The sequence below is a fragment of the Botrytis fragariae genome (genome assembly GCF_013461495.1).
Source record: "Botrytis fragariae strain BVB16 chromosome Unknown tig00000797, whole genome shotgun sequence".
Lineage (NCBI taxonomy): Eukaryota > Fungi > Ascomycota > Leotiomycetes > Helotiales > Sclerotiniaceae > Botrytis > Botrytis fragariae.
Genome location: NW_023501013.1, coordinates 914,394 through 928,970, shown reverse-complemented (window position 1 = coordinate 928,970; position 14,577 = coordinate 914,394). Strand labels below are relative to the sequence as shown.

Sequence of the window (14,577 nt, the reverse complement as noted above, 5' to 3'; positions counted from 1 at the left end):
ATAATATCTTGCAATTTTACAAAGATCGGAAGATTTCATGCAGTCCCTCGGTCTATTTGGCACACTACTCATTGTTCTCCGGGGTGACCGAGTAGTTTCTCCATGCAGTGAAGCCGCCGAGTTCTCAGTCCTCGCGTGAAAGCTCTCACAAACTCATCTCTCTTTAACAATCTGAACATAATCTTTCTCCCTAGATCATGCGTAGTCATTTGACAAATTTTCGACGAAAGCAGCGGCTCTCGTGTTGCAATAGGTCAATTCGCCGTCCATCCATCTGCAAGATAATATCAGCAGAATCATCGGCAAGTATAATCAATTCACGTCTTCATAGTACTGGGCTATCTGTATGACTTTCCATTTGGCATTTTGTCTGAATATCCTCTCATTTCATCTGACTTCTCTCTCTTGGGTGGGCTTGATCTGTAGTAATCGCGGTTTCAGTCAGCGCTCGAGACCACTTCGAGTGGTCTTGCAATCTTGATTGCTGAAGCAAATTTCTGCATGTGCCTTATATTGCACATGGACAATCACATCTTGATCTGTGGTTCAAACATATTTGCAATCACACCTGGAATAGGTACCTATCGTGTAGTTGCTTCTAAACGAAAGCGAATCCTGGGGATTATGGTAATATTAGGGAAAGTGTTTGTCAGGCAAATGACATAAATATGATGAAAACTGTCTTATCAGAGATCTTGTCACAAAACTAGGTTCTTTTAGTATCAATAAATGTACAAAATATAATGAGCATGCAGAGAGAAGATTGGCTGTGGAATTGGTAATGTTTTAATTCGTCGTGGACAACAATGCATCGATGCCTAATTCGGACTAGAACCTTCTTCCGTGAGTGCCCGAACTTCTTTTTTGCGTCAACTAGAATAGAGATGATAATTTTTCTAGTAACTTCGCAAGCTTTTACGACAGAACTAACTTCGAAATCGTGCCATTTCATCGACCAGGACGGAAATATCATCGGCGCTTAAATCCCTTTAATTTCAGATGTACACATCACAATTCCAAAGGGCAAATTCATCTTAGGACTCATGATCGCTAGAATACCGTGATGTTACGAGGCAAGATATTGTTGGATCAAGCCGAAATGAAGAGCTTTCGCAAATGTGATCAAACGTCTTGAGCTCCAACCTTATCGATGGCAGGAAGCGCGATCATTTTTCAAAACATCAGTGCTCTAGCGGGGCTGCAATGCCAAGGACTCGAGATGTTCTATGGAAAAGGGTTAGCGATAATCTAGGATGGTATTTGACTCCTGATACGGGTCTTGGTGGAGCTTATTCTTTTCTTTAAAGGACAATTGCGCTTAGGACTTTACTCGTGCCAAACAAGTCGTATCTTGTAATGCAATCGAGAAGGAAGCCATAAAATTGGAGAAAGGATAGAAGCGGGTGATTTTTGATCAAAGTCTCTGGTCAACTCCTGCATGGATGTCCTGTCCTTGATGACCATGAGGGAAGGCGAATGAACCCTGAGATTCTCTCATTTGCGCAATCATCTACCTCACATTGTCATTCATCTTTTTTACAGATGTTTTTCCCCATGAAAATCTCACAGACATTCTCTAAGCCATTGGCGTAGCTTAGTTGTTACGAAGTGGTTCGGAGGCTGGATCCCATCTTGCTGTTATTGAGACCAACGTCAAACAATCAGATTGACAAACACGCCATGTGCATTGCTACGACTCATGCACCGAAGATGGTATAACATCGTGTGCCGTCGCCTTGCATTTTTATTCTTCAATTTCTAACTCAGTAAGCCGAGGGCGGCACCGGTTCAAAGATCTGAGTACAAACAGTTAAAGTTCCATAATCCGCCCTAGGCGATCGCGTAGTCTTGAGATGTATATATTCGAATTCCCTTTGTTCCTCAATACTGTAACTTCTTTTATTCATGATTGCGAGCGATTCTTGAACTTCGCACTATTTATCATTTCGTATCTTGATCATCCATGATCCCACCACCCTTTCGGTGCCGAACTCCGTCCATTTTGGGTGAACACCCCAGCACAAGCATATCGGTAGTCCGGCTATATGCAACCTTTGGCACTATACCTATCTACGTGTCAATCATTCACAATAACCCCTCTATGTTCGGATCCCCATATCTGAGAAAGTCATTTCGCTTTGATGATGAACTTTCAATTTCTCAGCCTTCTCAACTCATTTTACTCACCGGCTCACCGCATGTTTATGTTTTATTTATCCATTCTACAGTCGCAGATCAGGATTGCTTATACATATGGATAACATGCAACTCCGTGCATGTATCAGGCAGCATATCCTTATTTTCTCATTCTTTTGACCTCTAGTACCTTCATATGACCATTGCACAGCCTCTATTCTCTTGTTTCGACTGCGAAACACTTCTTGCAATTTGAAAATAAGAGTTTCGCGACAAGATTCCGTCATAGGAAGTCCTCGAACTTGCCATGCTATCGTCCTTGAAAGCTATCGTTTCCTTGATATGCTAGGTCTTCGAATCCTTGGCAATTATCGGGCCAATTTGCAATCTCGGTTCCTCAGTACGGCTTGGAATCAAATTCTTGATGAGTGAGCTGTGGTGATGGTACGGGGCGCAGTGTCGTTATTCTTGTGTCACAAACGAGCAGAATATACTATGGTTCTGCCTGGATGCCCTCAAAACACCCCTTTGAGGTGGCATGTCGTCGGCCAACCATTGAATTTTGGATTCAAATCCATAAAACTTCGCCTCCTTATTAGCTTCACTGGCTTTATGTTTCCTGGAGACATACCATTGATTAACATGATCGCAAGATCTGTACCGCACATGGTCAGTCTCCAATTGTCTCATTGGCGTCGTCTTTTCTTATCTGCTTGATGCACCACCTACCCCTCAACACTACATATTGCTGAGGAGCCCCTCCCAAATCGCAACAAGCTTTTACGGGACCAGTGCGAGTTTTCTCTCCTGCCAGGCTCTTTAGAAACACACATTTCTCCCCAATAACGACCCGATTGTCCAGCTCTTATACTTATTCAGAAACGAACCTAGGCGCGTTCTTTTACTTCAAATATCACTTGTCTAATTATCACAAAATACCTATGCCGATTCCATCCAGGTTCCATTATATCAGCTCTCTACCCGCCGCGAATCCCACCGGTACCATTGCCCACTGCGAGGAGGTTATAGGATACTTTTCGAAGCTAGGACACGCAAGTAGCCTATACAAGACTGAAGGCACTGGCATGGACTTCGCGCAAGAATATTACAGCCATCCATCGGCTCAAATACCATTGCCAAAGAACAATGACAACAATGTTGGACACAAAGAGAGTTGCAATTCTGATGTAAAAGTCGAAACATATATATCTCCAAAGTCCAAGCATCCTTTTTATATTCATGGTGACGTGCCTCATGACTATTGGTCTCTACAAAATCTAGAATGGCCTTTACATAAAAGTTTACGCACTTCATTGCCTATTCGTTCCTTTCAAAACGATATGGCAAGCAGTGCATCTCCGGCCTTTCGGTCTCACGATTCAGGAGACGGTGCAAATCTAGTATCGAAATTCCAATCTTTCACACCTCCTCCTTCCGATCTTGAATCTTGTACGGATTCACTTCAAGGTGATTCTGAAGGTCGAATCGACACCAGAGTCTATCAAAAGTGGCAGTTAGCGAACAACTCGATTGCGGAAGTCAATTCAAACCGAAAAGCCTCTACGGTGGGTCAATTTAAAACCCAAAGCTTCTCACTAAGCTCATCTCCTTGTGGACCTGTAAAGTACGATCATTATGGTTCTTGCTCTGCCGTTTATTTCAGGCAAGACGGCTCTGAAAATTATCTGGCACAACCTCCTCAAGCACTTGCATCATATTATTCAATCATGAACGCGGCACCTTTGGGCATAGCACCAACCTCTTCAGGTACAAACAGATCGGATGTTTTGACTGTGCGCCCCACTGATCTGTGGAAAGAATCTCCTGAAGTCCTGGGCCCGCATTGGAGCGGGGCTATTCTGTCCAACAATTTGTCGCATCCATCGAATATGTCCGTTTCATGCCAAGAATCTCAAAGCTATAATGACGCAAATACTTCGAATGGGAACATATCCGCTTCGAGCTTTTATCCTTCTCATGCCTCTCAATTACCTTTTACTCAAATTGCGTATCAACAACATGGTTCCAATCACATAGATTCTCGTTCACCAACACCTTCTTTTCCCTCAAATGGCGTCCAAATTCAAGAAGAAGTTCATAATATGAGACGAAACAAAAGCTCAGACATTGATTATGTACGTACTGTAGCAATTGATCAACTCTGCCCGAGAAGCTTTCCAGGCGTATGTCTGCATCCTCAGTGTCAATGCAAGCGAACAAATAAGCCCAAGTTGTACAGTAGATACAAAGACTGGCAAGGCCATTTTAAACGTGCTCACCACAAGCAATATCTCTGCGGCTTACCGGGTTGTCCAGATAGCGAAAAGAGGTACGGCACAAAAGCAGAAGCCAAGCGTCATCGGCTCTCTGTTCACCATTTTGGTAAGGAAAATGCTAAACACTGGGACTGCCAGATCCCGACTTGTCAACGGAGTACCAAGGTGTTCACGAGAAGTGACAAGTACAAAGATCACCATGATAAATGGCATGGGCCATTCCCATGCCAGTATCAAGGCTGTGTAAGAGGGCTTGATCATGGATTCAAGGACCAAGATGCACTTGATAAGCATCGTCGAAAAGGGCATAGACGAGGCTGAGGTGCTTAGTTTTTGACCCTTTTGTGTATATATAAACCTGTATGAGTATATCAATCTGCTTTGCCTACCTAGCTGCGAATTCCAGATTTCTTTTCCTCGAAGTGTTTCCTGCTTTCCTTAGGGTACAATTGCATATGAATAGACTTTTTAATCTGGGGAAAATTCTGTGTGTATCGAAGCTATGATCTTACACCAGGGACAATACACCTTCAGGCGTTTACTGTATGTATTAGCAGGGAGACATACTTGAAAGTGCGTTCAATTTCTGCAGCTCTGGCTCTATCTCGCTACATACAACTTTTAACGAAAACTGAATGTGCGTGACTCCAAAATTCGAATCATCTTGCACGACTGTCTACTATTTCAGCCCCGTGAAAATAATTCGCATATTGATAAGAAGTCCGAAAGGCTCGCAGCCTCCCTATTCAGCACTTGATATCCCGTACCGTAGCACTCGGTAAGATTAGCGCCATCTCTCACCGGCCTTGCTGAAAGCGTCCTTAGACTGGGGTGTAAGCACGCCTATGTTAGTTGATTTTCTATATGTTTCCATCATGCGGCTTTTCACAAGTGCATTGGACAAAGATTCAATCGTTTTCGTAGTATTTTATGCCCCAAGCCTCATCAACCAGGACATGGATTCAGGACATGCTAGCGCCCTCTCTAGCCTCTGGTGGAATTTCAGGCTTAATCACTTTTAATTTTTAACGATACACTCATGCAATTACAGGGAGTATGACGCCCCATATGCAATATTAACAAATTTTGGAAAGAATGGCACGTTGACTGTAGGCTGGCCGGGCGAAATGTATGAAAGAGATTATGCCCCGTTTTAACGCGATAACGTTATTTGATTGCATGTCGCAAAGCTCCATTTTTGAGAAGTGTCGTTATCGAACACAATTGAGCCAAGAAATTGAGCTAAATGTTTGGGGCATTTCGTCTAGATCGCCCTGAGAAGGGCGAAAGGCCTAGTTTCGACAGATGTGGCCATCATTATATCGTTTGGTAATTGTTGGAGCCTTGGAGGACACTTGAAGTAGGCTATATTCTAGTTTCTATGCTTATTGGTGAGCCGTATTAGCCTCGGTACTACTCATCATCGCCGCCATGGTTTGCGTTCCTCCCTGTTGGGCGACTCTTTCTCAAGCACTGAGTATCCAGATGCTTCTATCCACCGAGTTGCTACGCCTTTCCAGCCCAATAAAATACGGCTTTTCGAAATATATATAAGGAATCTTGATGCTAACATAATATCACTTCTTCAGGGAAAATCATTGTTGACTCTGACACGGAGCGAGATGTTCTTGCCGCAAGTCTTTGTGTATTCTTCAACTCTCGTTTGGCTTTATGCATCTTCAAAGATACCCATAACATACACTTTCGCCTTAGAAGTCAGGTCATTCTGATTCTCGCCAGTGCTGAAACGGCAGATTTCTAAGAGTCTGTCCCCAGATTACGATACTGATTGGTGCGCTAGGCAGCTAATTGACTCAAGTATGGCTTGGACCGAAAAGACTCTGAGGGCTGTACAAACGGAAAGAGATATACCTATTGTCCGAAGATGATACAGATACAACTCCTGCACAATCTCTTACCACATATTGCAGTCCGTCTCTCGGTCCGTGTTTTTTGAAAAAACGATCATCCGAATGGGTCTACGTATATCCAGATGTGTGTCCTTTCCGGAATTTAATGTATAAGTAGCAACTTACTGTTTTGTCCAGAGTTTTGAATCATAGGCTAATCAATACACAGAAATCTTTTAGTGGGGAGAATTCGAATATTCCATTTCTTGTCGGTTGAGTTCAGGGGAAACGAGTCAGAATGGTACTGATATAGACTGCTTATGGTGAAATAACTGCAAAAAAAAGCAATACTAACCCTTTATTTTCGTTTCTTTCTGAGCTCGATGTGTTTCAAACCAGAGCCTTTTTAGGCTCAAGGCTGGCTATCTACTCTAGCGTTTTAGAGAGCCAAAATTTGGAGCAAAGCTCTCCCCTACTCCAGTTGGCTTATCTGCCTTATCTGTATTCCATTCAGTAGCTAGACTTGGACAGAATCTCAATATTACACAGTATTTCTAGAAAAGGGTTCCTCATCATACATTTTCTCCTATGTTATGAGCGATTTCCTGACAATCTGCCTTGCTTTTTGAGGCTTCTGCAATGCTCCAATCCAATAGACAAGGTATGTAGATTGCCCCAGAAGCTGCCCTATTTGCCCAAAGTATTCCCCATACCAAAGTCACGATCTTAATTGGAAGTACGAAGCACTGCTTCTTTCGGTGAGCTTAACTTACTTCAACTCACACTGTATGTTCGAAGAGCTTAATCCTCTTGGTATTATGCCCTTTGGTTACCCCAAAGATGCCCTAAATCTTCCACTTGGACCTTATGGAATATAGAATGGCCTTAATAGCTCGTCTTTCGTTGAACTAAAAGGAAGTATTTAGAATTATTCTTTCTTTGAATGACTGTGACAACATCCGGTGGTTTCTCAATTCTTGACTAAAGATAGCCAAAATGGGTGATCACGGCGACCAATTTACTAGTCCTTCTCAGGATGAAGAGTATATTGAAAACTATGACACTTTTACACCTACGATTACCGAAGCTACCATCTATCCTGAGTTCGCGGTATCTCAACCATATCCATGTGTGTACACCGACGAAGTTTTGCAGCTCGATAACCAAATTCAGCAACATAACTCCGAGTCTTCGCACTTTGTTCGCCCGACCATTTCGGCAGGCATCATGCCTCAGGGAATTTGGCAATCGGAGAATCATTACCAGCAACAGATCATTTACACACCTATATGCACACCCACGTACGCACCTGCTAGCGACATCCCTTTTGAGCAACTTGCAGTCAGTCATTTCCCGACTCATCAAACTACTACGCAAATCAATGCCTCGTATGATGCGGATGCGAGTTCAAACTTCTGGAGCCCGGGTGTCTGTCGGCAGGCAAGTTGCCTTGCAAAGCCTCTAGACAAGCAAAATAACTACCAAGAATACTCGGATTGGAGACGTCATTGGTTTCGGGTACATGAAAAGCAATACCAATGCCTGCTTGATGACGCCATGTTCGGAACGGCCAAAGATCTCGAGCGTCATGATGATGCTAAGCATCGAACGGGAGCCAAAAGACATTACTGTTACATTGCAGGATGCCAAGCTCGTGTGAGAGAGTTCAACAGGAAAGACAAGTTTAAAGAACATAACGACAGGTGGCATGGACCCTATTTCTGTCCAGTTCTTGACTGCGGTCGAGGAAATGGAAATGGATTCCAAAAAAATGGATCGTTGACGAAACATATGCGCACTTGCCATGGTTTGTGAGACTTCTTGTGAAAGATGGCCATGAGAGAAATGATTAATGACAGGTATGAAGACTTCTTTCAGATAAAGGGATGCATGGCTGACATCATATTTTCTATCTTAGAATTATATCTACGGGTCTATATATAAGGTGCCCCGGTGGCATAGCGCTAGGATTTTATTCCGTGATGGTTGATGAGGATCTCGTCACTGGCGACGGTTTTGGTTGTGTTGAAATGAGCTTTTTGTGTTATATTATAGGGAATCGTGTTTGTTGCTGACCATATCAAAATTGTACACGATGTTTAGATATCGGTCTTTTGGATTTCTCGTTGAATTATTTCGGTGGACATTGTTATTCTCTCAAACAATTACATATATAATCCTTCTCATGTATCTCCAAGATGATGTCCATCATGTCGTGAAGATTAACAGGCCCCGCCAAGAAAGCTTGTTTGCTAGGCCATTGTGTAGGGCTTCTGGCGATGACTAAACCCTAGCAGGATTTCGGGATATCAGCAGATGTTTCGAGCAGTGACCTGGTGGACGATGTATAGTGGATCAATCAAGGTATCCGACGGTACTAATAATATAATGGGACCCTACCCAGTATATGGTTCCTGAAGAGAAGCTCTTGCGGTAATATTGGTAGTGGGTTTATGTTACATTCCATATTATCGGTAAACAGCGTCAGTTCTAGACCTCAAACAGGAGAAAATTGTGTATTGGGATTGGTGACGCAGGAGACGTCGTAACAACAAAAATCGACTTATATACGGAAGACGATACTATGTCGTTGGCATTGAAACAAAAGGACAAACCTGTAGTCTTGGCAGAATAATGAGAGTAAACAAGTATACTTCAAACTTTGTCTGCCCCAAAACTTCAGATATCTGTCCGAATCATGCTGCAACACAAACTTCAATACAACCTAGATAGGCCCACGTACAAACCTTGTGAAGCCGATAAGCCACTCATGTTAATTCATTGAGTTGTCGCTCAGAATATACTTAGGTAATGTAGATTGGTGATTTTGGGAGAACTGGTGGTCCGAGACCTACTGATTGCACCTGCTAATGTAGTGCAAAAAGTAAAACTCGCGCTAGTAATTGACCTCATCCGCATCTCGAGTTTACAATATTGACGCCAGCAACACTCTGGGCACTTGCACAGCTCTCGCAGCCGCCATAATTTGGTGAATGTGTGCAAATAGTTGATTTCTTTCGCATAACTCAATATCAATTTCTCAGACGAATTGCCAGGGTTCAAAATTTCCGAGTTGCGTGTTACTTCCCCCTGCGCTGGCCAGGGTCTAGTATGATGGCTGCTGCTGGATAAAGAATTGCCTCTGGCTTCACTGACATTGATTACAATGCCTGTATAGGGCATTTTTCAGTTGCTGCGATCAGTGTCGCAGTAGTGTCAACGATCTCTGTGCTTCACACCGTTTGGGTGCTTGTGCTAGGCACGAATTTTTTGAATTTTTTGACATTTCGGGAACAAACTTCGCACCTAGCATACATTCCATTTGCCCAGATCAACTTAGACGATAGAAATTATATGCCTGGCCGATTAGAATTCACTTTATCGGACGTCTTGGATTCACTGAAAACCGAATTGCGTTGTTGCTTATGGGGAAGCACAACTTTTTATGCGTGGCTGACCTGTAAGCTCGGTGACCTAATCCTCATATAATCGCCCAAGGCGCTTTAAAACCGTGAGACAGAGAACAAAGTATGTTTCTTGAAGTTTCGCAGTACCATCTCGCCGCAAATGTATTCGCCCCAGGCGATTCAAAGAAATGAATATAGAAAGGTAGAAAATCCGCTCGTCTAGAATTGAAATGCTTCAAAACTGTCGATTATTATTGACCTCAGTCTCAAGAGTTAGAGAAGACGGATCAATTCGTAATACGCGAGCTTATCAATGGCATCGGTATTGCCAGTATCTCAGATTTGGACTCAACTAATAACCTGGGTCCATTGCCGAATCGATCGGTCGCTACAGAACTACATTCAAGGACAGTTTCCTTCAAATCGCAACGCGAATTCTTGTCATTTGACAAATTTGCCCACGAATGCCCATCATGTAGAATTACTCCAACACTTATGCACCAGCAATCACAGGGAAAACACCCTCATTCAATATGCATCAACCCATTCACTACTCCTTACAATGACTGGTTCTGATTCAAGCTTCATTAGGCCGGCGAGGAGAAAGCTACAATGCAGGAGGTATCTTCTACGATTTCCCTACGTCAGCCTCGTCATATCCTAGGATGTGCACTGGATTTTTGAGATGTACTTTATTTTAGGAGTATTTTCTATTCTATAGATGCAAATTATCGATTCCATTCTAGTTCTAGCGTCTGTCTTGTTCCATTTGATTCATTGAAGTTGCTAGATCATGCTTTATCCCGCCAGCAAATTTTTATCTTCAATGTTCCATCCTCATGACCATCAGCCTTCCCTACCAATTTCCGATAAGACGTCTTTTCTTTCTATGTTCTTCTGCCATTTTTCCCCTTGTACACATTTTGCACTGCCTAACGCTGAGAATCTTCACTATTCTCGGGATGAAAACTGCATTGACCGACTTTTAATCTGCGAGGCCCCAATTGCCCGGCTTCAGGCTACCAATTAACACCAGTCGCTGTTCAACTGAGGCGTATAGGGATGGGTTGAAGCTTTCACATTGCCTTCTAACTACAAAGTCACCCACAGCCGTAATGCCCTCTCCTCCATAGTATAATGCTCAGCCATACTTGCCCATCATCTAAAAAGCCAACATGATGTGTATAAAAATCTTTCTATTGCCTATATGATATCCATAAATAACATGTCAAGTATCTGTAAGGAATCTGAGGCCCGTCACAAATCTGTGTTTTCTCATTTTAATTTGGAAGCACACCTAGTATGACAAGCTCTGCACAAATCTTCACATTCTTCAGTCAATAAGAACTATAAGCTCTCGGTGAGTTTTCTCAATGAATGCTATTTATTTTGGGCATTTGAAAGTTGTGTCTTTACTGATGGTGAATTTCCGCAAACGTAGATATTCATTCAAGGGTGCTGAAAACTGTTTGCGAATCATTACCTCTGTTTGACAAGTCGCCCATGCTATTAATTCCACGATTTGTTTGGAAAGATCGCCTAAGGTACCATAAAGAGTCATACTGTGTAGGATGTGCCGCTTCAGGGAAGACCAATGCTGTTGTCAGCATGTCAATCGGGATTTACCTCACGAACCTGGTTACGTGACCACCAACTACATTCTTCCCTCTTATGGCTGTTCAAACTTAACCCATGAGGCCTATAATATCAATCTCTCCCATTATTCTCAGTCAGGAGAAGCGAGTCCCATTGGAAGCGAATCCACACACCAACTTCAAGAGCCAGACATCGCCTATTTCAATGGTTACGCACCACCAACTCAATCATTCTACACTTCAACTGAAAAATTACATGATTCCCCGTCTCTCTCTCCCTATCCAGGAGCCTTCACCAACAATGCGCGTTCACATGGATTAAGTGTTGGGTCGATTAAACAAAGCCATTTAGGCAATGAAGCAATTCAATCCAGCATTGCAAAGCCAGGGCAGTCAATTGAGCCAGGACTAGGATGGTCAGGCTTGGGGAATCCAGATGCGCAACGCTCGCTCAATATTACACACCCCTCAAGCATCAATCTCGCTTTGATGAAAAGCTCGCAAGCATTTCCACCTAGTGGATGTGATTTATCAGAATATGCAAACAACTTGAAGCAAGATCAAAGTCAGCAGAACAACTTTGTGGCCTCAGTAAATGAAGGAGTACAAGTCGCTCCAGAAGATAATAGCCGAATAAACCAGGCAGACATTGTTCTGAGAGTTCCTAGGCCTTCTGACACATCGGAGGCTCATTATCTTTTTGTCAATAGGGCCCCATCTCAATATTCCTCTTCATATTCGAACCATAATTCTCAAATCCAGGAACCTTTTACCGTAGTCGCCACAAATCAACAGCCAGCAGATTTGGACAACCAAAACCAATACTCACCATCAGGCGCTATAAGCGATACGCGTCAGTTTCCTTACAAGTGTCCATATGAAAAATGCAAGAGCAAGGACAAAAAGATTTTTACAGGGTATTCTGACTGGCAAGCCCACTGGTATAGAGCGCATGAAAAGCGATTCTCGTGCTCAATGTGCAATGCAATATTCGGCACAGATGCGGAAGTCAGGCGTCACTCGACGGCTATTCATCCCAATGGCCCTAAGGAATTTACTTGCAAGGTCCGACGTTGTGCTGGCCGCTCGCAGGAGTTCAACAGAAAGCATCGCTTGAAGGAACACATGGAGAAATGGCACGGCTATTACTACTGTTCTGCTATGTATTGTTCTCGGGGGCCTGGGCACGGTTTCAAGCATCAGACATTACTGAATGAACACCTAATCAAATCCCACGGTCATGGCGGATTTAGGTAAACATGTCGTCAGAAGTTTCAAGAGGCAGTGAACTTTAAAATTGACCTTTCATTGCGGAAAGAGATCAATGATGTCAAGTATCGGGCTCATACGAAATTGAAAAAACGGTACGAAATCACAGCACCACACCCTCATGAATGTTGCTAAAACTGTTTAGATTTATCTAAGTCAAACCGCAGCCTAGCCTCAACTCACGATATGAGGAACAAGATCGGATGAGTGGGTAAATAACTCGTGTTAGTCGATGTCATTATTTCGAAAGTCGGGATCGACACCGATGTCGACACCACTCAGACATTCAAATGTGCCATTGAATTAATCTCTTGCGAGAATGAAATTTGCATTAGATATTCACATACTATTTGACGAGTTTATGATGGATTATGATTAATAATTTCTTAATGATGGATTGGAAGCTTTTGGTCTTTGGTTTCTAATGTTTTGAACTTCTATGTAACTGGTTCTTTTAAATTACAAAATCTTTATTCTATTCATATCCAATCCACCTCTACCAGACTGAGAAGTTATTACGCAAAGAACGCGGCTCCAACTATTCAGTGTGGTGTGTTAGTGTAAACACGGTAAACTATGATTTACTAAGATGACTTAGATGGGGCTGGAGCAACCACTTAATCGATCCGAATTCTGAGAGTTGGCAAGTAGCCCAAATATTTAAACCCATAACTTTCCCCCTTAGCAAAACTGTTCAAGATGCAGAAAAGTTATTCATTTCTTCTTACCTTTCAGCAATTCCTCACTTGTGGCCGAGTAAAGAGCCCCCCATCGAGATTAAAAGCCGAAGATTCTGCCTCGAAGATTACCTTGAGAGCCACACAGCCATGACTCGAAGAAATTTTGATCAATCAAATTGCGACAATTCGGGACACGAATCAGCCTCGCATCGCACATACAGCACTTACAGTAGTGCATACAGCGATGGACAATGCCCCAATTCCGCCAAAGTTCCAAGGTCCTGCTTCGACAATGATGTACACGGCAACGTCGTATTGAGAGACTTTACCAGCAGTTTGCCGGATCTTATCGAATTAGATTGTGCCTACTCAAATCGGGGCATTGCTCAAATTTTGTGAGTGACCACTCCCCGAAGGACGAGCCTTGTTGTGCTGACAGGGCATTTTCGCTAGTCCCAATGAGGAATGGTTCCCGAATGCCCCAAACCTCCCCTCTTCCTCAGCCGATTGCGAATTTTCGGTGTCTAATTTTACATGCGATCCCACAATCCAAAGTTCGTTTGTTCCAACGATTTGCGATTCTCAAATATTTGAGGATTTTGATTTTGACGATTCTTGGTTGGCTGGCGACATTTCTTCACCATCGCTTCCTTATGATGAACAATTTCAATTTTGTAGCCAGACGTCGAGTTGCAAGAACCTGTCAAACATCTCAACAGGTGCTGGAACATCGGTTCAAGGTAGCAAGTATGCTGAATTTTTGGAGTCTAATTTCTGCGGACCAGCTCAGTGCCCTTGGGTCGAATGTACTTCAAGGGCAACATTTGCCACGCTTAAAGCTTTCAGCAAACATTTAAAGAATATACATTTGAGGCCCTTAGTCTGTGACCATGATGGTTGTGGCTATCAGAAACCATTTAGAAATAAGTATGACTTGGAACGGCACCGCCAAACTGCACACGTTCGTGCACGTAATCACGAGTGTCCTTTTTTGCACTGTGGAAACATCGGGTTCGCCCGCAAAGACAAACTATGGGTTCACATCCGGGAGTGTCATGATAAACCATCTACTGTCAGTACGTGTCCTGTAATTCACTGCGGGAAAGAAGTCAAGACGCCTGTTTCCGAGCACATACAGAAAGAACACGGAAGTTTTGAATGCGGGTTGAGCACGTGTGGAACAAAGCAAAGTCGCTTCACGGATATTCAACTCGAAAGTCATTTGAGAAGCGCGCATGGGTTGAATTTTGGGGAAGCTTCGAAAGCTGTTGGGGCGGCCAAGAAAGCTTCAGATAAAACGATACGAATAAGGGAGCTCTACACAAAATCAGAGATCAGAGAATGTGCCATTTGCAGTCCCTGAA

The 14,577-nt window shown here is 43.1% G+C and overlaps 5 protein-coding genes across 5 annotated transcripts; all 5 read left to right on the top strand.

The window, feature by feature from the left end:
• Positions 1-401: 401 nt before the first annotated feature.
• On the top strand, positions 402-822 carry Bfra_010661 (uncharacterized protein; the record flags this gene model as incomplete). Its single annotated transcript, XM_037340998.1, has 2 exons — positions 402-644; positions 756-822. The coding sequence occupies exons 1-2, from the start codon at positions 502-504 to the stop codon at positions 820-822; spliced, it is 210 nt and encodes a 69-aa protein (XP_037186641.1). The 5' UTR covers positions 402-501.
• A 2,255-nt stretch (positions 823-3,077) lies between these two features.
• Positions 3,078-4,733, top strand: Bfra_010660 (putative transcription factor c2h2 protein; the record flags this gene model as incomplete). The annotated part of the gene is made up of 1 exon (XM_037340997.1): positions 3,078-4,733. The coding sequence occupies one exon, from the start codon at positions 3,078-3,080 to the stop codon at positions 4,731-4,733; it is 1,656 nt and encodes a 551-aa protein (XP_037186640.1).
• Positions 4,734-5,843: 1,110 nt separating this feature from the next.
• Positions 5,844-6,174, top strand: Bfra_010659 (uncharacterized protein; the record flags this gene model as incomplete). Its single annotated transcript, XM_037340996.1, has 2 exons — positions 5,844-5,889; positions 6,002-6,174. 2 exons carry the CDS (start codon positions 5,844-5,846, stop codon positions 6,172-6,174), a joined length of 219 nt encoding a protein of 72 aa, XP_037186639.1.
• Positions 6,175-7,258: 1,084 nt separating this feature from the next.
• On the top strand, positions 7,259-8,077 carry Bfra_010658 (putative transcription factor c2h2 protein; the record flags this gene model as incomplete). The annotated part of the gene is made up of 1 exon (XM_037340995.1): positions 7,259-8,077. One exon carries the CDS (start codon positions 7,259-7,261, stop codon positions 8,075-8,077), a length of 819 nt encoding a protein of 272 aa, XP_037186638.1.
• Positions 8,078-11,240: 3,163 nt separating this feature from the next.
• Positions 11,241-14,576, top strand: Bfra_010657 (putative transcription factor c2h2 protein; the record flags this gene model as incomplete). Its single annotated transcript, XM_037340994.1, has 3 exons — positions 11,241-12,517; positions 13,219-13,608; positions 13,667-14,576. 3 exons carry the CDS (start codon positions 11,241-11,243, stop codon positions 14,574-14,576), a joined length of 2,577 nt encoding a protein of 858 aa, XP_037186637.1.
• Between the last annotated feature and the right edge of the window lies 1 nt (position 14,577).